This window comes from Pagrus major, chromosome 13, assembly GCF_040436345.1.
Source record: "Pagrus major chromosome 13, Pma_NU_1.0".
Classification (NCBI taxonomy): domain Eukaryota; kingdom Metazoa; phylum Chordata; class Actinopteri; order Spariformes; family Sparidae; genus Pagrus; species Pagrus major.
In genome coordinates this window covers 8440637-8467819 of record NC_133227.1, presented here as the reverse complement: position 1 = coordinate 8467819, position 27183 = coordinate 8440637, and the positions used below count along the sequence as shown (strand labels likewise).

Sequence of the window (27183 nt, the reverse complement as noted above, 5' to 3'; positions counted from 1 at the left end):
ATTATTCACACCTGTGCGAATCAAAAGGGCTTATCAAATCTAAATAAACATGATTGGGTGATTAAATATCAAGGCTGACCAATAAATCATCGAAGCTGATATGTAAGCAAATATTAGCTCATGATAGATAAATGGCTGTCGGTAAGAACTGCGGCACATAAACTGCAAATATTGACAGTACTATAGACAGTGTTGCCACTGCCAGTGCACAGTCTGGCCACCAGAGAGCACTAATAGATACACTTATAAGCCTGACTCACTGATGACATTTTGACATGTCACAGGAGGAAATGCACAGTCCTGTATATATATAATTATAGAGCCGAGCTGTCATTAAAGTTATTAGTGCTCCCATGGATACAACATCAGTCACAGTGTCCAGGTCAGTCAGAATACACCCTTTTACACTGACTTGTCAAAGCAGGAAAAGCACAGGTGTGACTAATAACTTTAACGATGGCTGCATTCTATTAAGTGTTCCAGTAAGCCTCGTCAGTGAGTGCACGTGCACGACACCAGAGCTCTGGAACTAGCTCATCTAAATGGAATGCAGCCATCATTAATGTTGTTTTCCTGCGTTGACAAGTTAGAATGTCTGCTGTTCTTTAATAAGCTAAAGCAACCATGATCAGATTTAAGATGTTATATTTGACAAAAAAGCTAATGTCAGAAAATATTGGTGAGGTTTCATTGGATATGTCACCCTCAAATTTGGCCCTGAAAAATCTGGTATTCTTCAGGCTCCAATATCAGCTCTGAGTCACAGGCCCTCTATATATAATGCCGATAAATCACAAAGTAAACCAAGAATGAAATTGATACTCATGGATTTTTCCTCCACCATATCCCTGAGGCCATCATGTCCTCATTTCTTTCATGTCAATGCATGCTGAACAAAAAGATGTAATTCCACAGGGAAAATGTGCCTATTGATGATGTGTCATCTGATCACAATTTTGCTGTGATATGCAGTTTTTATACCATGAATGTATCCTGATTCATGACAAGTTACAGTTAAAGATTCAGATCCTTTACTTAGTAGCAACACCACATGGTGAAAATACTCATTTTTACAAGTCCTACATTCAAAACCTTACTTAAGTTAAAGTAGACAGGTATTGTAAGCTAAATGTAGCCTGTTAAAAGTATCAAAAGTAAAAATACTCATTGTGCATTAAAATGGTCCACTGGTCCAACATTCCACTCTGTAACAATTGATCCAAATCAATACGTCAGAACCAGAGATATCTCCTTCTTTATCCCACATATTCTTCTTCCTTTTCAAAACCTGGCACCTACATTACCCACAATGCAACTCACTGAGTGACATTTGAATTTATCACATTACATGCAGCTTCCTCTGGAGCCAGAAAAGGCTTTATACTACTTTTTTCACATATGCAGCAGTACTCTCCAAGACGTGTAAACACACTTTGATGTGGAAAACTGTTAGTTAGCCTTTAAGAAGTCGAAGCATTTTCTCAATTCATAAAGGATTTTTTTCCGTTTTAGTTTTTTACTGGATAGCAAGGAGATGAAAAATTAATCTGAAAAGTGAACCAAGCAACCAGAGCTGTCAGACAAATGTAGAGGAGTAAAAAGTACAGTACTCGTCTCTGAGATGTAGTAGAGAGGAGAAGAAGTATAAAGTTGAATAAAATTAAAATGCTCAGTTAAAGTACAAGCACATTGAACTGAAGTGCAGTACTTGAGTAAGTGTACTCAGTTACACAGTGATGGAATGTAACTAAGTAAGTAAATGTACTCAAGTACTGTACTATTGTAGCCTACGCTTTACTCACTACATGTATTAGATATCATGCTACTAGTTACTTTGCAGATTGCATGCTGCATCAGAGCCAAAGTAGCAGTTTTAATTAATTTCTTTTATCGACAATCACATAAAAAAAAATTTAAAAAAAGAAACACACTAATTTGGAGAATGAGAAAAATAGTATCAGATACAATAATGTGCCAGGCCATTCATCAGTTGACATATAGTATACAGTATGTACATACAAACATGTTAAAATATGTAGGCTATAATTTACTTTTACTTTTTAGTACTGAAGAACATGTATTGCCAGAAAATGACTTGTGATACTTGAGTACATTTAATATCAGACACTCAGACTTTCCCTCAGGTATTATTTGTATGGTTCACTAGTAATATTTTAACATCATATCTTTACTTTTACTCTAGTGTGACTTCTGAGTACTGGAGAAACATCTTCTCACTGTTAATAAATAAAACCTGCCCACATCCTTCCTCCACCTCACCTGACCTCGGTATTTTCGCCCCTGCATCGCGTCCAGCAGGGGGCGCTGCTGTGCGGGTGTCCCGGGACAGCGCTGCCAGTAGCTCCCCTGACTTCTCCCCAGTAGCCCACATCAGCTCGGAGGAGCGGGGCGTGGACTCAGCCCGACGGTTCTCTGCTCCTCTAGACTTCAGCAGACGAAGACTTTGGGGGAGAAAACAAGGAACCGAGAGGAAAAATCGATCGATCCGCAGCCGGTAAGAGTTTGGACAAAGTTTGTTTGGATGTTGAATTGTTCTGCTTCCGTTGAGGTCGGGGAGTTTTCTGGAGTGGATGTGTTGACTTTTTAACAATAGATTTCAAAGTGATCCAAGAGGCCAGCCCATCCGATTCTACAGAGGAAGATGAAGCCAAGGGGGAAATGTGGGAATGTACTTACGTACTTCATGATTTCATCACGGTGGACTCTTTGTCTTTGTGTGTTTTTGTGCAGCAGATACATCTAGTCTGCCTTTACAATGATTGTGTAGGAAATATGTGTTTATAAAGACAAAGGAGAGCCAGGCTTCCACCTGAGGGGATGTTTTTCCCATCACACATTTATTTCACATTATGAACCTAATGCAAGTCATCCTTCTCCTGAATGCTCAGAGGACGGTGAGTGATGTCTGTTTACCTGCTCAGCCTGCTGGAAGATGCACAGTGCAATAGAGTATACGAACATTTATATTAAAGGAGCAGTATGTAGTTTTTTGGGGAAAGCTCTCCTTTGTTTTGTGTAAACAAACAAATTCAACAAACTCTTTGTTTTCATGACTGAGTAAACAAACTGATCTTAAAGGACAATACAATTTCATACTGTTTTACTTTGTTTATATGTGGCGGACCCTGCCACCTTTATAGCTTCAAACAGTGTTCTGGGGACCTTATTTTCCTCTGAGAACATTCAGTGAATTATAGATAAAATAAATAATTCTGAGTTTGCATTATTACCTCATTGATATCGTAAATATTAAAATTCTGAGTTTGAATTTCTTCTCCAAAACTACATAGTGCTCCTTTAACTTTGTTTATGAGGAAAAGCCTTTGATATGCAGTAAGGAGTCCTTGTTTAACACCTCTTTGTAGGCTACATGTTCCTGATCTCAAAAGAGACTGAAAGAGCAACTAGTCAAGAGAGGCGGCCTGCAGCATAACCATGGATGACATCTTCACGCAGTGTCGAGAGGGGAACTCTGTGGCCGTTCGTCTGTGGTTGGACAACACAGAGAACGACCTCAACTTGGGGTGAGCAGACATCTGCACAGACTTTTATCTTGAGAATCTAGCTAGCCCTGTTTAAAGTCTGTACGGCCTCCTAATGATTGGAACTGACTTAATAGCGAGCGTACCACATTTGGTATGGTGGGCGAGGGGATTCCTTGCTGGTGCGTGTGTGTGTGTGGGCGTGTGTGTGGTCACATAGTTTCCATATTGTGCTCTCCCTGCATCTCCACATACTGCTGAGCATCACCCAGCACCGGTAATTCCAGTCCAGTTTCTTTTTTTTTCTTTTTTTTTTTTCCATTTTCGTCTTGGATCTCTCTTCTCATGATGTCATCCCCAAAAACTGTGCGTGTGTGTTTAAAAGCAGTGGGTGATCTGGGGAGGTTACGCGGTGACATAAATGAGTCAGATGAGAGAATTTAGCCCTAAAACTCATCCTGAAAAGCACAGACTGATTTCAGATTATAGCGCTGCGCTGATGTAATCATTGGGAGGTTTATACTGATGATCAGACAAAACCACCACTTCGAAGATGCCGCCCTGTTCTCTCGGAACAATTTGTGACATGTTATTTATTAAAAATTAACAATTAATCAATCCAAAATACAAACTGTTAGACTGTATTTAAACTTGAATAGGATATTCAGAGCGCTTCTGCCTGTTTACATCATTTCCTTGCTGGAAGGGAGCTTGAAGACCTCACTGCTAAAGACCGTGGTTATCTCATTCTTGGGCCAGGCCATATATGTGCAGTTTGTTGACGTTGACTTTGAGGGCTGCAGAGCTGCGAGCCAACCACGCAACAGCCAAGGCCATTTCCTCTGTTCAACTCCATACAGGGCCAGGCCAGGCCCTTGCTGACAGAGCCTCTCAGGCAGCATAGCTGCAGCCCCGCATAAACATCTGAGAGAGCAGACCAGTCATTATGCAGCCTGGAGGCCCTTTGCTTTGGCTGACTGAAGAGGCTCCACTGTGTGAACCAGCCAATAATGCCTGATAAGTGTTAGATGTTGGTGGCAAAGGAACTGAAATGCTTTTTCTTTCAATTTATGAAGAAAAAAAGTTAGGAGTCCCCCCGGGACAAACATTAAATGCCATATCAGATCTCCCCCAGGATGTGTCTTCGAGCGAGCGACACAGGAAGACACAGGGAAAAAGAGAGAGGGAGAGAGAATGTGTAGCTGAGGATTCCACTGTGTATTTTCCGCTCTGTCATTCCTGAGTTTTTTTTTTCCCTCCCCCGTTACTTTTTATAGCACACAGTCAGGGTTGGTCAGACTATGAACTGTCTGTCCACAGCGCTGCCTCAGAATTGACAGAGAATGTGATGAAGTGCTGTTTCACTTCAGTGTGAGCTAGTAGTGCAGCTATTTCCTACAGGCTGAACAAGCCCTCCTGAGGTCGATTGGTAAACAGAGAGCGGAGTTTGCGGCTTTGCGTGGGGCAGCGAAGAGCCGCGGCAGCTGCCTTTGGGGTCAGCTAATGTAAATGGGGTCGCTTGGGTGAAGGGGCCAGTCACACGTAGGTGATATCTTGGCTCCTTGTAGGCTGCAGCAGTGCCATGTACGCTGTAGGTAGGCATTCCAGCTTACACGGACATATTCTATCTCTAGGCCAGCCGTCAGATGGGTTATAGGCCACCGGCAGCAGCGCGAGGAAGCATGTGCTTCAGTCTAAATAAAGACTGGTAGGTTGTGGGAACCTGTGTGTCAAAGAGAAAAAACCCACACAGATAGTGTTTTGTCAGCTGGGATATGCTCAGAGATCAGCCCCCTCCTACACACACTTCAAGTACATCTCCACCATGTAATAAAAAGTATTCTAATCAGGTCATCACAGCCAGTTTAAAGATTGATTGTCGTTTCAGTGATGACCACGGCTTCAGCCCGCTCCACTGGGCGTGCAGGGAAGGGAGGAGCGGCGTTGTTGACATGCTCATCATGAGAGGCGCTCGGATTAATGTGATGAATCGGGGAGACGACACCCCATTGCATCTCGCCGCCAGTCATGGACACAGAGACATCGTGGCGAAGGTACACACACTCAGGCATAGTGTGGAGACATCTGGACCTGGTGCACAGGTCCTCTACAGGTCCTTCAATAGTGACACAAACATTACATCTAGTTTTTATTTATCCATCTAATAGCCACATTCCTACAGAAAACCTACCTCTACACGGAACCACACATATACTACTTACCTTTATATTTACCTGCACTGCTTGAATAAGAACAAGATGATCAAAATCTTCAATTTTTATCTTAAAAAGCATTACGTTTAAGTATCTGATGCCTGCAGACAAGCTGGGTGCACGTGTTTACTCTCAATACTTCCTCTGCTGTACAATTCTTTCACTTTATGACCTGCGATGCCAGCTGATTCAGTGCAAAGCCGACCCTAATACAGTCAACGAGCACGGGAACACGCCGCTCCACTACGCCTGCTTCTGGGGCCAAGACGAAGTGGCAGAGGTACAGTACAACGATACACCCACAGACACTGCACTTCCTCTGGCACAATGTGTTGGCTGTAAAGGCCCTCTTCTGGGGAGAAAGAGCCACTACAGTGCTTTGTAAAGCAGTGGTACTCTGAACACTCCCAGTGCCTGTGCTTTTCATAACAAAAACCTATGCTTGAATTCTAACAACATATTTTAACTCTTTTTTCTTAGGACTTGGTGACCAGTGGTGCCCAGGTGTGTGTATGTAACAGATATGGACAGACACCTCTGGACAAGGCCAAGCCTCACCTAAAACAGCTGCTGCAAGGTTGGACCTCATTTGTGGGCATGTTAAAGGTCCCATAGTATGCTTATTTTCAGGGTCATACTTTTATTTTAGGAGTCTACTAGAAAATGTTTACATGCTTTAATGTTCAAAAACACACTATCTTTCTCAGACAGTCAACATCTCTTCACCCTCGGTCTGAATGCTCTGTTTTAGTGACTGTCTTCTCTGGGACCTTTAACACCTCAACACTCTATTTCCTATGAAAAGAAGAATCATTAAGTTGGCAAAATTAAAAAGAATCACCATTTAATTTTTGTGTTGTTACTCCTGTTTGTAGAAAAGGCAGAGAAATTGGGCCAGAGTATGACCAAAGTCCCTTATAAGGAAACTTTCTGGAAGGGCACCATGCGAACACGACCTCGTGAGTATTGAGAGAAAGATTCATCATATCAAAGAAAGATTCATCATATCATCATATCATCATATCAAATACGGACATTTGGTTGTTTATTCACGTTTTGGCTCTTTCAGGCAATGGTACCCTCAACAAGCAGGCCGGTATTGACTATAAGCAGCTTTCGCTCCTGGCAAAGATCAATGAGAACCAGTCTGGAGAGGTCAGTTGAACTTTACCGCTTGGTCAGGTCTTTTGTATTTATTATTTTTCAGCTCCTCGGGTGTGTAATCGACTATGTGCTCTGTATGCAGTTATGGCAGGGGCGGTGGCAAGGGGATGAGATCATCGTGAAGGTTCTGCAGGTGAGAGACTGGACCACCAGGAAGAGCAGAGACTTCAACGAGGAGCATCCGAAACTCAGGTAACCCACACATCAGAGCTCTGACAATGACAGAGTGTTGTGGTTGGTTTTCATTTAGCTCATCAGTCTACGGGCATTTGAATTGACTGTGCCGTCTTGTAAACACAGTGCTCGGACGTGATTGACTGGTGGCTTCTTGTGCAACAAGACGGAGAGGTTTTAATTTGAGAGCTCAAGCAGATGGGTTTTGGCTGGTGTGGTGAAGAAGTCGTTGGCAGCTGCAGTGTGAAAAACAAATTCCATAAACCTCCGTCCATCGTATTGAACATGAACCCCATTGCAACATGACATTTAAAGTATGTGCAATTTAGTAAGCCAAAAGCTGGTGTGAGCTTGTTAAGACTTGTTCAGCAGGGCCCCCCAAAAGGATGTCGGCTTTCAGTGAATCATTGTTGACATATTTATGAGTCTGTTACATCCCAAAGGAGCAACTCAGGAGCAGGAATTTACTCAGAAATCACCTACCTGGGTCTGATTACTCAAAATACATAACAGTGAATATCAAACAAGCAAATGAAAGAAGGAATTTTAGCAAATTAGCAAAGTTGTATTATTACCACCAACTTCATTAAGTGATGGAAACAACAAAACCTTAATAGGGCAGAAATGTGAGGAACCTTTGAGCAGCAGCTTGGCAGCAGCGTGCTTTAATGTTGGCTTCAGTTCTTGTTCTCTTTCAAAAAAAAGGAAGTACGCACAAAAGTACACAGAAAGATCCAGAGGCAACATATCATCTGACATGTATTGCCAAAATGAAAGGGCTTCAGATGCTGAAAGAGCTTGGCTAACTTTAAAGGGCCCAAGATTGTACAAATTTGTGTAATCACACAGATTGCCTGAAGAGGTTTCTTCATGCTTTCATGTTTTTTTTTCAGTTGGGCGTCCTCACACTCTGAATTTGTTCATTCCTTATCATCTGAGAAAGACACATTTGCTCTTAGAATAATTACTTCTTTACATTTTTTCCCTTCTTTTTTGTGAAAATGAAAAATCTCACACTTCCCTCTCGTCCTGTCGTGTCTCGATAGGATCTTTTCTCATCCTAACATTCTGCCCGTGCTTGGGGCGTGTCAGGCACCTCCATCCCCTCACCCCATCATCATCACCCACTACATGCCATACGGATCCCTCTTCAACATACTCCACCAAGGCACCAGTAAGTAGTTTGCATTTATGTATATATATAAATGAAAATCGCTAATTTGCCTCAAAGGAGACCTATTATGCTTTTTCAGTTGTTTTCCTTGTCTTCTTTTCTCTTGTGCATATAAGAGATCTTGAAAGTTAAAAAGGTCAAATTGTGCACCAACAGAAGCTCCTCTCTCCCACGGAAAACACTGCTCCTGAAACGCCTCATCACTAGTCCCGCCTTTAATCCTGTGACTTTGTGACTTCAGGCTACCTCAGAATCACACATTTGCATAATTTATGCCTAGCAGCGAGTTTGACGTTTAAGAATTGATTTAGCACAGCTGCTCTGTAGTTGTTAGCGGTACTGGGTCGGCGTGTGTGAGCTGACCAATCATAGGGAGACTGGGTATAAAGGAGGCGTGGCCTTAAAGAGACGGGAGCAGAGCCTTTCAGGCAGAGGGGGAATACAGTGCTGCAGCACTGGACAGTATGAGAAATCTGATTTTGGGGTATTTAAGCATTTAAACCTATTCTAGAAGTGACCCAAAATAAAATGATAAACCTGAAAATGTGCAGAAAATGTTTCCTTTAAAGTCTGTTTCAGCTCCAAAGAACAATGGCTGAGGATTACTACTGTAGCTATAGATGGAGCATCACACACCCATCTTAACTTTTGTCTCTTGCCTCCTTTCCTCCTCTGCCTTCTTCTTCTGTCCCTTCTTCAGCTCTGGTGGTCGACCAAAGCCAAGCGGTGAAGTTTGCATTGGACATTGCCAGCGGCATGGCTTTCCTCCACACCTTAGAGCCAATGGTTTCACGGCTTTACCTCAACAGTAAGCACGTCATGGTAAGACGCTGCTGTACTGTCTTTAAGCACTGGTGTATGATCAACCACAACTATAAACTAAACGATTTGAGTCTGTTACTGCTACTAACTAAGGTGATGCTGACTCTCTAGATGTTTGATAATGTGATTAATTTGCAGATCGATGAGGACATGACAGCCAGAATAAGCATGGCAGATGCCAAGCTCTCCTTCCAGTGTCCTGGTCGTATGTACTCTCCAGCATGGATGGCCCCTGAAGGTATTTCTTTGTCCTCCCTGCTGCCTACTTCCTCCCCCTATCATGCCTCCTTAGACTCTATGAGTCATCCAGTGAGGAACATACTGCACTGTAGGCCTATAATTTAATCCCAGTTCAGTGGTAGTCATGCTGTTCATCTGGTGTGTTGCCCATGTTACAGAAACCAAACAAACCCGATGACTAATTTGGTTCATGGTTTGACTCGTCCCTCTTGTTTCCAGCCCTGCAGAAGAGGCCTGAAGACATCAACAGAAGATCTGCTGACATGTGGAGCTTCGCGGTGTTACTGTGGGAGCTGGTTACCAGAGAGGTCCCGTTTGCTGACCTCTCACACATGGAGATAGGCATGAAGGTATATGGCCGCAAGTATTCATCTACCCACAGGCTCATAATGTATTTACATCCACATCTCTGTATCTCTTGGACAGACCGCACCAGACATCATAGCTTCAAAACATCCTGAAGTTTTTTTTTTTTTGCATGTTTACAGCAACTTTGTTTCTCGCCTCCCCCTTGTTGCTCAGGTGGCTCTCGAAGGCCTTCGGCCTACCATTCCACCGGGGATTTCACCTCATATCTGCAAGCTGATGAGGCTCTGCATGAACGAAGACCCAGCCAAGAGACCCAAGTTCGACATGATCGTCCCCATCCTGGAGAAGATGCAAGACAAGTGAATGCCTTCACAGCATTTTGTACACTCCTCTTACTATGCTTTTTTAAAATCATCAAACCACTCGTTATCCTCACTTCATTCATGTATCTGCTAAGCCACTGTAAATAATGTCAGAGACCACTTCAGCCACACAGTTCAAACAAAAAGTATTATATTGCTTTTCTTGTATAATTTAAATTTGAGGTATAAATGTTCTTTAGCCTGACTCTGATGCTCTTTTATTATGGTTGAAATATGATCACTGAGATATCAGTAAGCAAACATGTTGATCCGGTGTGGATTGTGTTCAGTGATGAGTCAGAAAACAGATCCAAAGAAATGTGTATAGAAACGACGCTTTTATACACATTAATGCAATAAATGTTTTATATTTATGAAGAACAACATCTGTCTTTTGTGCAACACTTAATGCTCACATCAGTTTACCAAAAGAAATTCTTAGTACAAGAAAGTGCTGTTGATGGAGATGATTCGGTTATAACTTTGGTTGTTTGGTTGCAAATTTCCCCTGATGAAGGCCACAAGATGGGGCTAAAAGCTCCAGAAAATTTTAAGGACTAAGATTTTTTTGTCTAACTATTATTTCCAAGGTCAATTGTGAATCATCAGGCTCAAGTCACAGGCTATGATTGCAGATATTACTGGCTACCACTCACTTCACACTAGAAGAGGTTGAACTACAACAAAGCTACCTAAGGAGGAAATCAATGTTGGTACACTAAAGCCACTAAAGCAAAGTAGTAGTTCAAACTACTTTGAAAAAAAAAAGTTGACAGTGTACATGTGATATGAAATTATAACAACATACAATCCAAAAAAGTCACATACCAGCAAAAAATGCAACTTAACTGAGTTTACTGCACACACGTGCCAACTTGTTCACAGGCTGTACATAAACCAAAGCAATAACAGACCTCAATGTTCATGGGAATGTGCACGAGCAGGTGGGGTCGTTGCTGTGGGCATCGGATGGCTTCACCATAGCAGCACCTTCTCTGAACATTAGTTAGCAATGATGGGTACTTATGACTAACTGACACCTAAGACATTCAAGATGTCCTTTCCTTTTGCAACGATGGAATGTCACAGAGTACAGATACTCAAGTACAATTTAGAGGTTCTTGTACTTCATTTGCGTAATACCTTTCTTTGCTACTTTATACTTCCACTTCCATATTGTTCTTTTTACTCCACTACATTTATCTGATAACATTAGTTACCAGTTACTTGCTGATGCAGTTTGCATCAGCGCCAAAGTAGCACATTTTTAAATTAATTAATTTTATCGACAAGATAAAAAAAATAAATACACTGATTCTGGTAATGAGAACAGTGCTGAATATCAGATCCAATATATGCCTGTATAATATACTTTTACTTGTACTTTTGATACTTAAGTTCATTTAATATCAGATACTGTAAGACTTTTACTCAGGTGCTATACTTATAGGCAGTGTTGGGCGAGTTACTTTCAAAATACAATATATTACATATTACTAGTTACCTTCATTTTTAAAGTAATATATTATGTTACAGTATTACTAAATTACTGATTAGACTACTTTTTAGTTACTTTCAACAAAATGCTCAAACAACCTATATAGAACAATTAACTAGCCTGGATCTTTTTAAATAAAGGAATGGCCTTGGACACAGGGATGAGCAAAGGAACAGATAGGAATATTTTCAATTGTAGGCTCAGTCATATGAAACACAATAGACCTATACTTTCAATAATGTAGCCTATAATGACATGACGAGACTAAAATCTCTTTTTCTATGCCTTTTTATTATAGTCCACAAAACAAGGAATGCATGGACATATGTGATTCAGGGATGTAATTTAAAGTGCCATCGGAGGACTAGGCTTCATCATCATCATCAGGGTCATGTTGGTGCGGATGGATTCTTAAAAAAACAAAAATAAGCACTTTAGTAGTAGTAATATAAACCCCACACTTTTTTCCAAAGCTATATTTTAACATTATGTCTTAACTTTTACTCAAGTATGACTTTTGGGTACTTTTCGACAGTAGTTAGTAGTGATCTACAAAAAAAAAAAACATGACGGAAAAGTAATCAGACTACTTGAATCACAATGCAAACCTGCAGTGTGTAACTTGTGTTTGTGATGGACATGTGCAGGTACATTGTTTTGTAAGTAACTAAGCTATTGTGAACACATGCTGGGGGGGAAACAAACAGCTGAAAGGTCATCACATTCTCCCCTTCGTGTGTAATTACCAGTCGATTAAGTGATCAAACAGCTGCGGTCTGTTACAATCTGCTCTGAATAAAGAAAGAGGAGGGAAAGAAAAAAAAGGGGTTGGACACGTGATGAGTCAGCTGACTGTCCGTGCCTTTCACAAGACGGAGCGGTGACGCTCACTCAGTCGCACCACAACAAGCTGTGAGCTGCACACCGGCCAGCACGCAGGAGGACACGAACAAGGGGCCAGCCACCTCGTCTCGCCGCACTCTGAATCTCCTGACCCGCCTGTGTTCACCAAACCCGGCGGAGGACGACGACGACGACGTTTTCGGTCGGTACAGTTGCAAAAAAAGAGCAGCTAGCTTGCTAATTTGTCAGCATAAAGTTGGTAGCCGTTACATTTCTTTCTGTGTCATTTCTTCTAATTGTTAAAACAACAACCGCTGAGTGTTACTTCCGTGACGGTGTGTTCACGTCCCCTCCTCCTCCTCCTCCTCCCCACACACAGGCTGCCAACACACAGTCCTCGGAGGACACCTGCTGCCGACCAGCACCATGAGGCTCCCCGCCCTGCTGATAACCTTCACCGTGCTGCTCACGTCGACGCTGCTCGGCTCCTGTCAGCCAGCACCCACCTCAGAGCAGCAGGGGCTGGTGTTCATCCAGCAGCTCAGCCAGCGGGAGGTCGGCTTCAACTGGAGAAACGTCTCCTGCCCCTTGTGCAAAGCTGTTTTCACCATCCTGGACATCGCCCTGCTGGTAAATGTCCCAACACGTTTTCTTACTAAAGAGGATGCTGGTGCAATGAGCAACTGTCACCTAACAGGTCTACATTATACATGATCTTTAATTCCTTATAACAAGAAGAGCTCTTTTGTTTGTTACTTAACCAACCTGTTAGTCCAGGAAGATAGATATTTTTAACTGGAGGCAAACGGTACAGAAATATGTAAGTAATGGGGAAAAAGAAACACAATATGCAATAGTGCATTTAGAAAAAAAAGAAAAGAAAAAGGGCACACCCAGATCAAACTAATGGTTTAAACAAGGTGGTGACTGATGCAGCTTTTTCAGGGCTGATACCAATTATTACAAATCAAGGAGGCTGAAAACAGATATTTGGAACCAATATTCATTTAATCTTTGTGTTAACATGTTGAACAACCGGCAATGAAATAATAATCAATTTGAGGTACTTTACTGCTACTTTTTTCTTCCTCTCCACTATATTTATTTGATGCGTTTAGTTACCAATCACTTTGCAGATTCAGATTAGTCAGTTGTTTACAGGTTTTTAATTGTGACGTGTTACCAATCAGATAGTGTTCTGGAGGGGACATTGTGTGAGAGGATGCTGCATCACAGCCAAAGTAGCACATTTTTAAATTGGTTTCTTATCAGCAGTCTGACAGAAAAATCACAGATACCGATAACTGGAAAATGCTGAATATCAGCCCAGATAATTAGTATAACCCTACTTTAAATCCTGCTTTCATGAAGTGTGTATTGTTCATTTTAGGTTGCAGCTGTTTAGAGAGTTGTTGATTCAACATCACAGGCACTCTGGAGGCTGTATTTTTAGGTGATGCTGGATGGCGTTCATTATATTGAGAGGTGTTTCTACTATCTGCGATCTTGTCCATCGCGATCGTAGACTCTGTACAGCCTCCGAAGTAAAATTGAATTGACACCACCTCTAACCCTGTTTCTGCAAAACGAAACATTTTAAACTTCATGAAGGTTGGAGCCGAGATCAAGATGTACGACCCTGATAAAGATAACTGGGGGTAGCGTTGTTCCTTTTTCTGTTCTCTGTTCGGTTATGTTTATAACCAGTTGACGTGTCTGACTTCCTCCATCTGCTTAGGTGTCAATGTTGTTGTCAATGTTTTCATTTTAAAAATATTGAGTTCAGCACAATTTATTCATTTAAAAGTTGTGATGTGAGAACAGTCATGTTAAGACAATAATGTGAGTGACTCAGATCCTGTTGCTCAGTGCAAACATACTTCTTTCAGATCATATTGAATACAAGGTCAACACCAATTAGGGATGCAGCGATTAAGCGGTTTCACTATAAATCAGTTTAAAATGTCATGGTTTTATAACTGAAGGCTCAGCTACACCTTGTTTCTGTTCACTCTCAAACAGGGACATTAAGGTACATATTCTTCCTATAAATAAGAATCTAATAATTGTTGCATCCCTAAAACCAATTGCACAGTGACTACACAGGGTCACTCAAGTTCGCAAACAAATGTGGCATGTGACACTAAGGCCCCATATTGAGAAGGTCTGGTTCTTGTTCTGCCACTTCAAAAGCGTGTTTTTAGCTGATTTAGCATGAAAACATGCTTGAGACATCTTGATCATATGGTCTCTTGGTTGACCTAAGGTGCTCCCTTTGTCAGCTAGCCACAGCCGTTGACCTGAAACACAGGATTTCAGATTCATTTTTCTTAAAATAAAAAGTGCAAATGTAACATGAATGCTGCCAACGTTCAGGAAGTGTGACCAATGTCATGCATTATATTCTGGTCTAGTCAGTAGGAATTATAGACACATTTTTCAGGAAGTTTGTGGTCAGTCAGTGAAGCATTTTTTTCCTGTTCTGCCTTTCTTCTCTCCTAGAGCGACACAAATGAAGAGCGAGTGGCACAGGCGGTAGGCGAGGCGTGTATCCGTCTCCATCTGGCTGACGAGCAGGTTTGTCGCCAAATAATCGAGTTGTTCAGGGACGACTTTATCCGGGCTCTGCAGCAGTCCCTCCTGTGGCCCTCTGAAGCATGCGCTCTGCTGGTGGGGCCTTCCTGTGGCAAATTTGACATCTACGCACCCTGGAACATCACTCTGCCGAAGGCCCCAAAGCCCCCTGTGACACCACCCTCTCCTCCCAAACCTGGTTCTCCACAGAGCAGGGTCCTGTTTCTAACCGACATCCACTGGGACCAGGTGAGTGTGTGCTGTGGAGAGAAAAGAATCACCCCAAATCCAGATTTTTTTTTTATAAGTTTGATAACATGCTAGAGCTTTCGTATTGCCTCAAAGTTTTTCTACAAGAAATTGTGTGCAATAAATGCAGTTTCATATTGATAGTGGACAGCTGATATTCAACCTCTGTGTTCAGGTCATACTCTACAAAGATACAAGGTTGAAGTTAATGAATTACCTGAAAGAAATGTTGCACTTTTCCCAGGAAATTTAGAGTGACTAACCAGAAAACAGTAGGCTGAATTCAGTCACCTGACTGCTTTTAACCATCTCCACTGACAGGAATATCTAGCCGGCAGCACTGCAGACTGCAAGGCCCCTCTGTGTTGCCGTAAAGATTCTGGTTCTCCCAGCTGGAGGCGGAGGGAAGCTGGGTACTGGGGAACCTACAGTAAGTGTGACCTGCCGCTGCGGACGGTGGAGAACCTCCTGGAAAACGCTGCCACAGCCGGACCCTGGGACTGGGTCTACTGGACCGGAGACATACCGGCGCACAATGTTTGGTCTCAGACCAGGAAACAGCAGCTGTCGGCACTTTCAGTCATCTCCAGGCTCATCCGCAAGTAATTAGTGTTTGAGTTTTTTGGTGCAAGATAAGAACATAATTGGGCCCTTCACTCATAAAATTGTGGTATTACTGCAGATTAACCAGCGCCCACTTGGCTGTCAAGGTAGTTTTTTTTTTTTTTTAGACAGCTGCTATTGGACTTTGGATTTAACCTCAAATTGGCCTTGTACTCTGACTCCAAATGTTGATAACATTCAGGGTTTTCTTGCTGCTGCTTTGGTCAGATGTTTGTCATGTGATACCTGGAATTGATCCTCTTCATCCTGTCTTTTGTCCAGACACCTGGGACCTAATGTGACGGTTTACCCTGCTATAGGGAACCACGAGAGTACACCAGTGAACAGCTTCCCACCGCCTTTTGTTCACGGCAACAGATCTTGCGCCTGGCTCTATGATACAATGGCAGAGGAATGGGCACCATGGTTACCAGAGCAGGCTTTGAAGACTTTGAGGTTCTTGATATTCATGTTTTTTTTATTCTATCTAAATGTGTATGGGTGTTGATGTTATTGTTCAGGTCAGGCCACCCTGTATAGAAGATGTATGTCTTGTTAATAAAAAAATAAGAAGTAAAAGAAAGCAAAGATTTAGATCTAGTTTTAAAAATAGGAACTGTTTGCAAACAGAAGTGGTTGTTTTCAGTTGTTTTCAGCATATTGTTCCCTAGAAACAGTAGATGTTTTTTTTTTTTTCCATGAGTGACCCCAGAGATGGAAATTCCCTTTCTGAATCCTTCTGCCATGTTTTTTTGGTTTTATTGTCAGATATGGAGGATTCTACACAATGGAGATTCAGCCTGGTCTAAGAGTGGTCTCCCTCAACATGAACTTCTGCGCTCGAGAAAACTTCTGGCTGATGGTGAACTCCACCGATCCTGCTAACCAGCTGCAGTGGCTGGTCCATACACTCCAGGCCAGTGAGGACAAGGGAGAGAAGGTGAGTCGAGCAGCAAAAACCAAAAGCTGAAAGAAGAATTGGGGTCAGTTTGGTCACGTCACATTGTAAAACTAATAAAACAGTCGGTGTGGTTTAAATGAGGCTCGGGTTCACGTCCTACCTCAGTCACATGCATCATTGTAGATGTTGATAATGACTTTCTCATTTGCTTCCCTTTAGCTACTGGTACTGGGCATGAGATGGCAATAAAAAATATTATTTTATGAGGGCAATAACCGTCCTCTACGTGATGTCATTGTCTTGTTTATGTAGGTACATATCATCGGTCACATCCCACCTGGACTGTGTCTTGGCAGCTGGAGCTGGAACTACTATCACATTGTCAACAGGTAGCCACACTGATCATTTAAACCTAAAGATGCAGGCACCCAGAGGTGTTAGAAATGGAGGTTGTACATCATTGTGTGTCTTTACACACAACGTTCTGTACATTCAGCAGTGGTTTCTTGTTAATGTGCCACTTTCAGCTGATGTCTCTTTTTAAGTGTGATGCCAGTATATGATATTCAATCCAGATTATCGGTAGGATGGGTCTCTTTGGATAAGTGCAGATGTAAAGATAATTATAGTCAGTTAAATATGTGGTTGACTTTTTTACCAGCAATGCTTCTTTCACTTCCTCTTTTGTTTGCACGGCAGAATCTTGTGTGGTGTTGTGTATCTGCTTTACTTAATGAATATGCAAGTTGTTTAGTTTTTGTTTTTTAAAGGTCAGTGTCCTACTGTGGTTAGAGTTGCATGTGGCACACTGACTTTTTGCCACCTACAACTTGTATCATCTCTCTTCCTTGTTTAAAGTCCCCTTCTAGTCAAAATTGTGTTTTTCTTTGTTCCAACAGTTGAATGTTTGAGCTTCACTGTGCTGAATGACGTATGTGCAGAGCTGTACTTGCATTCTTTACTAACCGTGTAAATTTTCTATGCTCTTTGAAAATCTTTTTTTTTTCTCAAGAGTAGGCCTGCGAGCATTGATCAGTTAGTTTTGAAAGCCAATCTTATTCAAATATTCCTTGTACACAGTGTGAAGTGGAAACTTGAAGTTTCCAATGTGCATGCACTGATAATGGTGTTAATAATAATAATAATAATAATAATAATAATAATGATAATTGGTGTTGTGTTGGTGTTATTTGTTGTGTTCTGTCCGAGTATTTGGACAGATGCATTGGCAACATTGTTGTTAAACTTTCATGCCAATAAAGCCCCATTGAATTAATGGACTTTACAGTGAAGTAGGAGACATCTTGTGCTCAGAAGTTAAACTTGTCAAATGCAAAATATTTGAATATTCATATATTCTGGAATTTTTAATATTGGGAGAATGAGTAGGTGCCACTTTAAGGTTTTTTAATGTGGTAATTATGCTTATTTTCTTTCTGCAAAAACCATGTCAGAGAATTTTTATGCTTGGAAGGGTTATTTTGACTTTTTTTTTTTTTTTGTAACAGGTATGAAAGCACAATTACAGGACAGTTTTTTGGCCATACACATTTGGATGAGTTTCAGATGTTTTATGACGAGGCGACCATGACACGCCCACTGGGAGTGGCTTTCATCGCTCCCAGTGTCACTACTTATATTAATCTTAACCCAGGTGAGTTCATTTAACTAGTTTTCCCAACATTTCAGAAGCAACACAAATATTGGTAAAGAAAACTAAATCACTATTTTTATTTTTTCCTCTTTCCAGGTTATCGTGTCTACTATGTGGATGGGAATTACCAAGGAAGCTCTCGACTTGTGCTCGACCACGAAACCTACATCCTGAACCTCACGGAGGTAAACCACAGGCCAGAAGCACCAAATACCCCAGAGCAGGACCCCAAATGGACACTGTTATATCGTGCCACCAAAGCCTATGGTCTGACCAGTCTCTTCCCATCCAACTGCGACGAGCTCATGCAGACCTTAATCAAAGATGACCGGGCCTTCCAGAAGTTCTGGTATTTCAGACATAAAGGACACGTGTCGGAGCCCTGCAAGGAGACGTGCAAAACTTCGGTGCTCTGCTTTCTGCGAAGCGGGCGGTACGATGAGCTGGAGCAGTGCGACCTCCTCAATGGTTTTGGAGGAAATTTGGCCCGGGCTGCCAGAAAAACCCTTTGTTGACCTTAAGTGTGGACTGAATGTCTGTGCGGGGAGGGAGCAATGACCAAATATGAAACCGAGCTGAAAAGTTTGTCCTGTTGCTGGTTGGTCAATGAAGACTGTTCTATTGAGTTCTGTTATGCCTTTTTCTTGTCAGTGATGTTTTACAAAGACATCAGATTGTGATCCGTAGCCTGCCTTGGGTGTGTCAACAGCTGTTTTGTAATGACAGTTGTGTAAAGACTGCTTGAAACTGTTCTGAAAGATGTTGTGCAGTTCTGCTGTACTGGGTGCCTTGTATCAGGGAGACTGTTAAACAAATCCGTACTTCACAATAATGTTGCAACTTTTTTTGCTTAAATGTTGTTCTGCTAAGGAATCGCTCGGACCAAATGTCGAAATTCTTCTCGGTGTCAATGTCCATGAGCATTTTCAGGATAGGCTTTATAAAATCCCAAAGTTTTCATCAGATTGTGAAACAAAGTGTTTACATTAAAATTGTCAAACTGTCCTTTTCACCTGTCCCGCCAGGCAATGTGAACATAGCTTTTGCTGAGATTTGAGGATGATAACTTATTGAATCTGGTGGATTTAGACCTCAGCCATCACTTCTCAGGTTGGAGCTTTGCAGAGTTGCTACATGGTACACTGTCATCACTTAATTATGATAGTCCTCGGTCAGTTTGTATGTGAGGATTTAGGTCAGTTTGTAAAGTATCTACCTTAGTGCGCCGGACTATCTGATTCAGCAAAGAGGTTGGCAAAGCTGAATGACTAACAGTATTCTAAATCTGCACTTTAATTCTTTGTTGGATAGTTCACGTTTTTAGGTTTAATAGAAACAAGCTCGATAGACCAGACCCTAAAGTGTGATGAGCATGGGACGAGTTTGAGATCTTGATCTATACGACCTGCGGTGAAACATGAGCATGACAAGTAATGCAACTTGTAAAATGAGCAATAATTTACAGACTGTATAAATTGTGAATAAAAGATAATATCTGATACTTGTGTCAGTTCATTTCGTTTGTAGTAGTTTCAAATGGAGTAAATACTCTGGGGATGAAATCATAGCAGCACTGGGAAGTAAACTTGATATGTACACTTACATTTTATTTTAGGACAGCCAAAACAGTCCTACACACATACAGATAGCAAATGATTCACTGGAAGACATGACAAGTATTTTCACATATATCATCCTTATCAATTTCAGTTTAAGTGCCACAACTCAGAGCAACACTGCAGTCTACAGGATTTGACTCGGTGGTTGAGCCCACTGCATTCAACAATATTTGAACATAAGAAATTTAATGCCTCTCGTTAATTTTTTGAGTTAGTGTTCAATCCACCAATTTCTGTTCACCATCCATCATTAAAAGTAAAATTGAAACAAGCCCTTTTGTCCCATTCGGGGCTTCTATTACGGATCTAAGAAGAACATGGTGACACCAAAGTCCTCCTTGTACAGGTCCCAGGTCTTGGGTTTGTGCGGGTTGTCCAGCTCGTCCCTGGGTAGAAATAGCCTGTGGAGAGTTTGGAGGTCAGCTCGAACGTCAAAGCAGAATATGAAACTTTGAGTCAAATGCTACAGAAACATACTTGTTATCCTCTATGAAGGAGGTATTGAACCAGAAGTAGAACGGAACATCTTCGTATCCTTTTGGCAGACCCTAAAGAGGAAGATGAAAAGAATCTGAATCATAGGCTCAGGCTAAACCCCTGCTTTCCTTACATGGTTAAAAAAAGTAAAAGCATGCACTCACGGCACTTGACTCAAACATGACCTTCACGTCCCCCTCAACCACAGGCCCATTCTGCAGGCTGATGACTGCAGCGTTGCTGCCCACATCGGGGAACACCTTTAAACACCAGAGAAGTGTTAATCACCCGTTCAACAAATGAGTCGATGTGACCTGATGAGTGTGTGAGACTTACTGTGCAGTTCTCCTGTTTGGCACACACACACTGAAACACCAGCTCTTTCTTCAAAATAATCTTCACCTTCAGATCGCTGCCATCACCTTTACCCACACCTAAGTAAGAGCGTAAAAAGCAGATATGAACACGGACATGAAGAGAAATGTAAAAGGATAAAAGTTACTTATCGGAGTGTCGCTGGTTTGCTGGGTTTCACCTGCTATGGAGTGGATGCGGATGCTCTTGATCGTGAGGCTTTTAGGTGGAGGCAGCTGTCTGTTGAACTTGGACTTCATGATCTCGTAGTACCCCACGTACCGGCTCTGTGGTTTCACAGACACAACAGAGTTAAAACATCTAAAATAAGGTTTTATGAGGAAATCTTATATTCATTTTCTCAACTGATAATCAATTCAAATCTTAAACGCACAGTTCAGCCAAAAATCTAAAATACATATTCTTCCTCTTACCATTGATCCTTCTAGATTGTTTTGATGTGAGTTGCCAAGTTTTGGGGATATGGGTCATAGAAATGTTTGCCTTCTCTTGAATATAATGGAACTAGATGACACTCAGCTTGTGGTGCTCAAAAAGCTCAACAGCAGTGTCTCATGACCCGGCTACTCATGCTAATCCACAGTCCTTGTTGTGAGCAGTTTCATGTAAGGACCATTTTCTTTCTCCGGAAACCACAAGGACACATGGTCAAGAGGCTCATGCTTGTGACAGTGTGGGATGTAAACAATAGGGTAGCTAAGTTGCTAACCAAACAATCTGGATGGATGAACAGCACTACAAATATGAAAAATATGTATTTTTTTGATTTTGGGGTGAATTGTCCCTTTAAACTGCCGAGATTAAAGGAAAACAAAATCACATGTATACACTGCGTGCATATATATATATATATATATATATATATATATATATATATATATATATATATATATATATATATATATATATATATATATATATATATATATATACACACACACACACACACACACACACACACATACATACACAGTATGTGTACGTTATCCTCTATAAAGGAGATATACACACACATCACACACAGCTGATAATAGTTTGACTCCACACTCCACTGCCACAGTTTAGTTTTTGTCCACTGGGAGGTGCCCTTCAGCATTATTTCTAATTCTACACAAAGTGGCCTTAAGTGTAGATGGCAACATTTCACACTAAATGCCACTATCAAAAAATAGTCTCTGTAAGTTTGTCCCCTCGGTAGCTTGTTCTCACTTGAGAGGGGGTCTCCACTCCCTGAAACTTGGAGCTCCGACTCTTGTCTGTCCTCCTCTCACCAAAATAGTCCAGACTGTCCTGGTAGACAAACACAAAGGAATCACAGTCTGGCTACAAAATGTTTTACCAATTCATTAACACTTGCTTGAACTAATATCAAAATTAAAGAGACATACCTGTGCACTCTCAGACTGGTCACTGTCGATAAGCCAGGTGCAAATCATAGTACCGGTGCGTCCTGTAAAGAGAATGGTAGTATATTGTCAGTAGAGGGTAAACTATGAGTGAAAGCTGCACCTTTTCAACAACTGTGCACTTAACTAATACCTTCAATCAACTCAAATGAAACACAAAATGATAATGAAACAAGTCACAATCTTTGGCATCACCTTTCCCTCCTTTACAGTGGATAGCGATGATGTTTTGGGGATCAGCAGACATCCACTCCCTCACGTTTGCTGTGTATTTCAGCATGTCCCTGAGACAAACACAAAGACAGGCTAGCAGGCCCTCTTGTGTAGCTCATATCTAAAGTGCTCCAGGATAATTATTACAAGTAAAAGTGAGAGGTGAAACAAAATGACACATCACAGCAGAATGTGTGACTCACTCCAAGGAGGGGACGTTGTGATCGTCAATGAACACGCGCTCGACCTTGTAGTGGAAGAACTGAGGGTCGTAGCCTTTCTCACCTGAAAACAAAAGATGACGTTTGTGTATTTCTACATAAAAAGGAATGCAGAACATGTGATGTGAGGCGTTGCCAACTTACTGCAGAGGTTGTAAACTTTATAGTGGCCTTCATGTTTAGTGTCTAGGAACCTTGCTACTTCCTGCACAGAAAGAAGAGAAATAGGTTACACCTGTGTGCATATGTGCGTACACTTAGAGGTCCAGTTTTTGTTGGAAGTCCCTTGTGTCAGTGGTGCCTATGGATGGATTAATTTTGAAATTGATGAGTTTAATTCAAGTGAAAGCAAGTGAGTGATGAAAGTAGGCTCATTTGATATGCATGTACCCAGTTTGTGTCAGACTCACCCTGATTGGATTCCTGTAGAACGACTGCTTCCCAGAGGAGGGGAAGGACATGGCGATGACACGGTCTAGAGAAGAATTGTGCAAAAAACATTCCACTTCAAGGGTGTGATTTTTAGTAATCAATTTGGATTGTACTTTCTGACATGCATGTATGGTGGGGGTTTTTTTCTTTGCATTATACCGCATACAACAACTACCTGTGACATAGGTGAGGTCAAGGTCAAATCCATCCTTCTGATAACGCCGCTTGTTCTCAGAAACCTGAGAAAGACGATAAATCAATCATCAAGAAGTAGTAGACAGCTTCTCTTTTGATGCCAACTCTAATTCCACACAGGGTGAACTTCACTACATTAGGTGATGAGCTTACCATCCTCCTTGTGACCTTCTCCAGCTCTTTCTTCTGAGCTGCCAGTCTGAAAACCCTCACCAGGATTATTATTCTCAGGAAACGAAGAAATGTCACCACCCTGATGAAGAATGAATGAATAAACACATCTTAACAGCACTGAGAGAGAATAATTCACCCTACATTTTTATAAGGCATTCTTTAAAATATGTAAAGCAATAATAAGGTCCCTCTATGTACCGGGGGGTGACGTTAGAGGTGGGCACTATGGTTGAAATCAATTTACATTACTGATCAGTATTTTAAGATATCACAATTAAATACTCTTCTGCTTAATATGAAATGTCCGGAAAGAAGAACTGTATATCACAATCTTACAGTATCATTCTGAAATATATCCATTGAGGCAATAGCATTAACAGTAAACAGAGCTCCCAAAGAAAAACTATTATTTTTTGCAGTATTTAAAAAGGCTCTACTGTACAGTAAGCTAAGCCACACAGTTGTATTTGCATTCGATAACTTTTTAAAGGCCCTGTGCACCTGCGCAGGTATTTTCAATTACCCTGGCTGGTTGGACCTATAGCCAAGTGGAGCTAATCTGGGAATTACATGATGTAACCAAACTCGATGGACTAACAAAAAATGACACAGGTGTAAATTGTCACACCCTAACAGGTGCAATAAAATTAACAGGAGAATGTGGGAGATGTTAATAACTGTTTGCATAGCATAGCATAGCATAGCACTGTTTGTACACAGTCCTGAGAAGAGGTCTAATCAGGCAACATAAATAAAAAGAGAGTGATCACAAGTAAAACGAAGCACTACACAGAGAAATGTCTGTCGTGTTCCCTCTGTAGCATTTAGCCATGCTCAATAACATGCCCAGCTCCTGACCCCTTCAACTCTGCTTCTGATTTGCCGTCATGCTTCTGTCACAGCAGGTTAAGCATGCGGTCCTCCAGTGATCATTGGCACGCCAAACTGAGTGAATATACATGACACATGACGTTACACTCCGCTGTGGTTTTGGTCATTCATGCTGCGAATCTGATCACCAGCTTATATGATTGGCCATTGCAATGTGACGTCGGGCTGTGTTTCTATAAAAGCTGAGTCAGTTTCAACTGTCACATCACAAAACAGACTACCCCCATTAAAATGAAAGGGAAAACCTGCATTATCGCCGCACCGCCTGTTTTGATGTGAATCCAGCCTTTTAGCTGGGTATGCAGGAGAAAGAAGGTACCTGGGGATGAGACTGGTTCCTGTCAGGTCAGAAAAGGTGTAGACCATAGTGACCACCAGCGTGATCACCACAACACAGGCATCTATGATGTTCAGCTTGGAGCTGAAGTAAACTTTGAACCTGAAAGACGGTTAATTAAACAAAACATGAGACGATTAACATGCTGCAGAGAAAACCAGATCATGCAACCAATGGTATGTGCCTGAATCTTGATTAATTAATAAGACAGAACTAGAAGAGAAAGTCAGTGACAGCTGTACTAGAGCTCTGAGTCATTATGTTTCCCAGTGACCAGCCCGAAACATGCCATACATTTCCTGTCCAGCTTCCTCTTCACAACTTCCTGTTTAACGGTTAATCAGTTGATTTATGCTGACACAGGACTGTGGGAATGTTTGCATCACTCTTTTAAAGCATTTCTTGTTCTCACTTTCACAAGCAAGCAGTTGCACGGGGGAAGTGCAGTTTCCAATATATTCCTATCTGAATCCTGAATTAACCCCCCACTAACAAAGCCTCAGCAAATAATTAACATTACAAGCTTCACAAAGGTAAGATTTAACAGAAGGCTGTGAGAAATATATAAGGATACATTCGATTGCACAAGCGCACTCACTCACCCCTCCACATAGACCCGCATGAGCACGTCAATGAGGAAGAAGAACGAGATGATGAGCGACACGGCCTCTATGGCATCTCCAACCTCTCTGCTCCTGGCTGGCAGGGAGAGGTCCACAATCACCAGCACAAAGTCCACAAAGATCAGAATCACTCCAAATATACTGGAGGGAAAAGACAGACAGCATCATGAGACACTACCAGGCTGGAGAACCATGATTGGCAATCATCTCTCTAGGTGACCCTCTGAAACACACTCACCGAAATCCAAAGGACATAACAAAAGGTGCTATCTTCTTCCGTATATTGCTGCAAAGGAGGAGACGGTGTACAGTTATCCATGGAATCAAATTTGCCGTATCGTCTGCAGTCACAAAGTGTATAAACTTACTGGTACATTGTGTCTGGTACCACGCTCTCATCCTTCCCATCATCAATCTCCACTGTAGCATCCTCCATCTTTGCAATGTTTCTAACACAGACAAGGGAAAGACGGGCAACATAAACAAGATCAGATCTTCACAAAATGGTCGGATTGAAAGACAAGAATGAAGCAACAACAAACAGCCATCTCACCCATTCACACCTGAATCCGACCCTGGATTGAAGTGGACAGAGGACATGATGTGTGTGTCTCCCTCCTCGCTTTGTTCCCAACTTGTAGTCTCTGCAGTGCAAAAACATTAAAAAACTCCCTTGCTGAGCATGTTGTTCCAATGTTACAGACAGGAAAGAAATACCAGAGGACAAAAACTTAAGGAGCTCTGAAATACAACGTTAGTGTTGCACAGAAACACTTCAAAAGGCAGGAACACTTTTATCCTGAAAGTCTGATAAGCATCCAGGAGCTCATTAGCCTTCAACTAATCACCAGTGAAGCAAGGAATTAGCAGGAAAGTGAAGGAAGTGCCCGGGAATCATTATTACCTCGACAGAAAAATGAAAACAACTCCCCACTTCCCTCCCACAGTCCTCCCCTCTCTCCTCGTACCGTTTGTTTACACGTTGACACCGAAATTAGCTCGAACCCTAAAAACTAGCTAAACTCGCAGCGGCTGCTTACCGTGCGGACAGTCATCCGTGAAACTCTACTTTGACTTTGTCTTGTGACTTCTTCTTGTGAGGACGGAGGAAAACAGTTCAAAGGTTAACCGGGTGGATTTTTTCTCTCTCTCTCTCTTTCTCTTCATCCACTATTCCGTCGGTGTTTTTGCAGACGTAGCGGTTTCAGACTTCCTGGAGCTCTGTGGAAAAAAAAAAAAAAAAAAGAAACGCTCGGTCCTTTTTTCCTTGTTACTCTACTCATCTGTCCTCTTCCGCTGACTGGGCCTGACCACAACCTCCATGTAACTGTTACAGAGCTGTTTAGCTGCGAGCACCAGCTTTAAAAGTGAGCCAGCAGGCAGCTGTGGTGCCCTCACACCTCCTCTCCTCTCCTCTCCTCTCCCCCCTCTCCTCTCCTCTCTCCTCCTCTCTTCTCTCCTCCTCTCCTCTCTCCTCCCTGCAACATCTGCTTTTCATTAAACGTACATTCCCAAACCAACCAGTCCTTTAAAGTTACTGCTTTCAGCTTAACCAAAGCACCAAGTGGTGTAAGTAAAAGTACTTTGAGGTACTTGTACTTGAGACCTACTTTAATATTTCCAGTGTATTTCAGGCCATTATCTCATAGAGGGAACTATTTTTTTTATTGCACTTCATTTATTTAATAACTTTAGGTTTTGATTATTTACAGCTTACACAATTAACCAACTCATATGAGGATGTTTGTGGAATGCAATTTATGTCAATATTAAATAAATGATTACTTAAGTAAATACATATGCCTATGAAATAAATCCTGACATAAATACAAGTTTTGAAAATGAAAACATATTTATTGCTTGGACTATATTGACTCATTTATATATTTATATTTAAGTTGATGTCTATTGCCCCATTTATTTATTTCAGGTTTTAT

At 41.6% G+C, this 27183-nt stretch overlaps 3 protein-coding genes across 4 annotated transcripts; 2 read left to right on the top strand and 1 right to left on the bottom strand.

The window, feature by feature from the left end:
• The first annotated feature begins 2422 nt into the window (after window positions 1–2422).
• ilk (integrin-linked kinase) lies at window positions 2423–10336 on the top strand. The gene is made up of 13 exons (XM_073479021.1): window positions 2423–2515; window positions 3387–3545; window positions 5392–5557; window positions 5901–5996; window positions 6197–6293; window positions 6592–6675; window positions 6786–6871; window positions 6963–7072; window positions 8101–8228; window positions 8929–9050; window positions 9189–9288; window positions 9510–9640; window positions 9813–10336. Exons 2-13 carry the CDS (start codon window positions 3457–3459, stop codon window positions 9960–9962), a joined length of 1359 nt encoding a protein of 452 aa, XP_073335122.1. The 5' UTR covers window positions 2423–2515; window positions 3387–3456; the 3' UTR covers window positions 9963–10336.
• A 1978-nt stretch (window positions 10337–12314) lies between these two features.
• Window positions 12315–19782, top strand: smpd1 (sphingomyelin phosphodiesterase 1). The gene is made up of 9 exons (XM_073479020.1): window positions 12315–12504; window positions 12682–12932; window positions 14805–15125; window positions 15447–15727; window positions 16011–16184; window positions 16497–16668; window positions 16942–17018; window positions 18138–18283; window positions 18380–19782. Exons 2-9 carry the CDS (start codon window positions 12729–12731, stop codon window positions 18796–18798), a joined length of 1794 nt encoding a protein of 597 aa, XP_073335121.1. The 5' UTR covers window positions 12315–12504; window positions 12682–12728; the 3' UTR covers window positions 18799–19782.
• Window positions 19783–19864: 82 nt separating this feature from the next.
• On the bottom strand, window positions 19865–26673 carry tpte (transmembrane phosphatase with tensin homology). 2 transcript variants are annotated; one of them, XM_073479404.1, is made up of 19 exons: window positions 26287–26673; window positions 25800–25890; window positions 25615–25695; window positions 25485–25532; window positions 25226–25387; window positions 24606–24725; window positions 23375–23474; window positions 23202–23265; window positions 23005–23069; window positions 22739–22799; window positions 22577–22658; window positions 22356–22444; window positions 22143–22204; window positions 21964–22044; window positions 20915–21020; window positions 20716–20813; window positions 20544–20639; window positions 20380–20450; window positions 19865–20303 (listed from the first exon to the last, which is right to left on the bottom strand). In XM_073479404.1, exons 2-19 carry the CDS (start codon window positions 25844–25846, stop codon window positions 20201–20203), a joined length of 1536 nt encoding a protein of 511 aa, XP_073335505.1. In that variant the 5' UTR covers window positions 25847–25890; window positions 26287–26673; the 3' UTR covers window positions 19865–20200. The 2 variants fall into 2 exon arrangements, with proteins under 2 accessions (XP_073335505.1, XP_073335506.1); XM_073479405.1 differs by lacking the exon at window positions 26287–26673 and adding an exon at window positions 26215–26273.
• Between the last annotated feature and the right edge of the window lie 510 nt (window positions 26674–27183).

Coding starts and splice junctions, on each gene's coding strand:
- ilk (XM_073479021.1), top strand. CDS start 3,457: ATGGATGACATCTTCACGCAGTGTCGAGAGGGGAACTCTGTGGCCGTT. Junction 6,872..6,962: donor ATGAGAACCAGTCTGGAGAG/GTCAGTTGAACT, acceptor CTCTGTATGCAG/TTATGGCAGGGGCGGTGGCA. Junction 8,229..8,928: donor CATACTCCACCAAGGCACCA/GTAAGTAGTTTG, acceptor TCCCTTCTTCAG/CTCTGGTGGTCGACCAAAGC.
- smpd1 (XM_073479020.1), top strand. CDS start 12,729: ATGAGGCTCCCCGCCCTGCTGATAACCTTCACCGTGCTGCTCACGTCG. Junction 16,185..16,496: donor CAGGCTTTGAAGACTTTGAG/GTTCTTGATATT, acceptor TTTTATTGTCAG/ATATGGAGGATTCTACACAA. Junction 18,284..18,379: donor TTATATTAATCTTAACCCAG/GTGAGTTCATTT, acceptor TCCTCTTTCCAG/GTTATCGTGTCTACTATGTG.
- tpte (XM_073479404.1), bottom strand. CDS start 25,846: ATGTCCTCTGTCCACTTCAATCCAGGGTCGGATTCAGGTGTGAATGG. Junction 22,659..22,738: donor TAAAGTTTACAACCTCTGCA/GTAAGTTGGCAA, acceptor TTTTGTTTTCAG/GTGAGAAAGGCTACGACCCT. Junction 22,445..22,576: donor CACAACGTCCCCTCCTTGGA/GTGAGTCACACA, acceptor TGTTTGTCTCAG/GGACATGCTGAAATACACAG.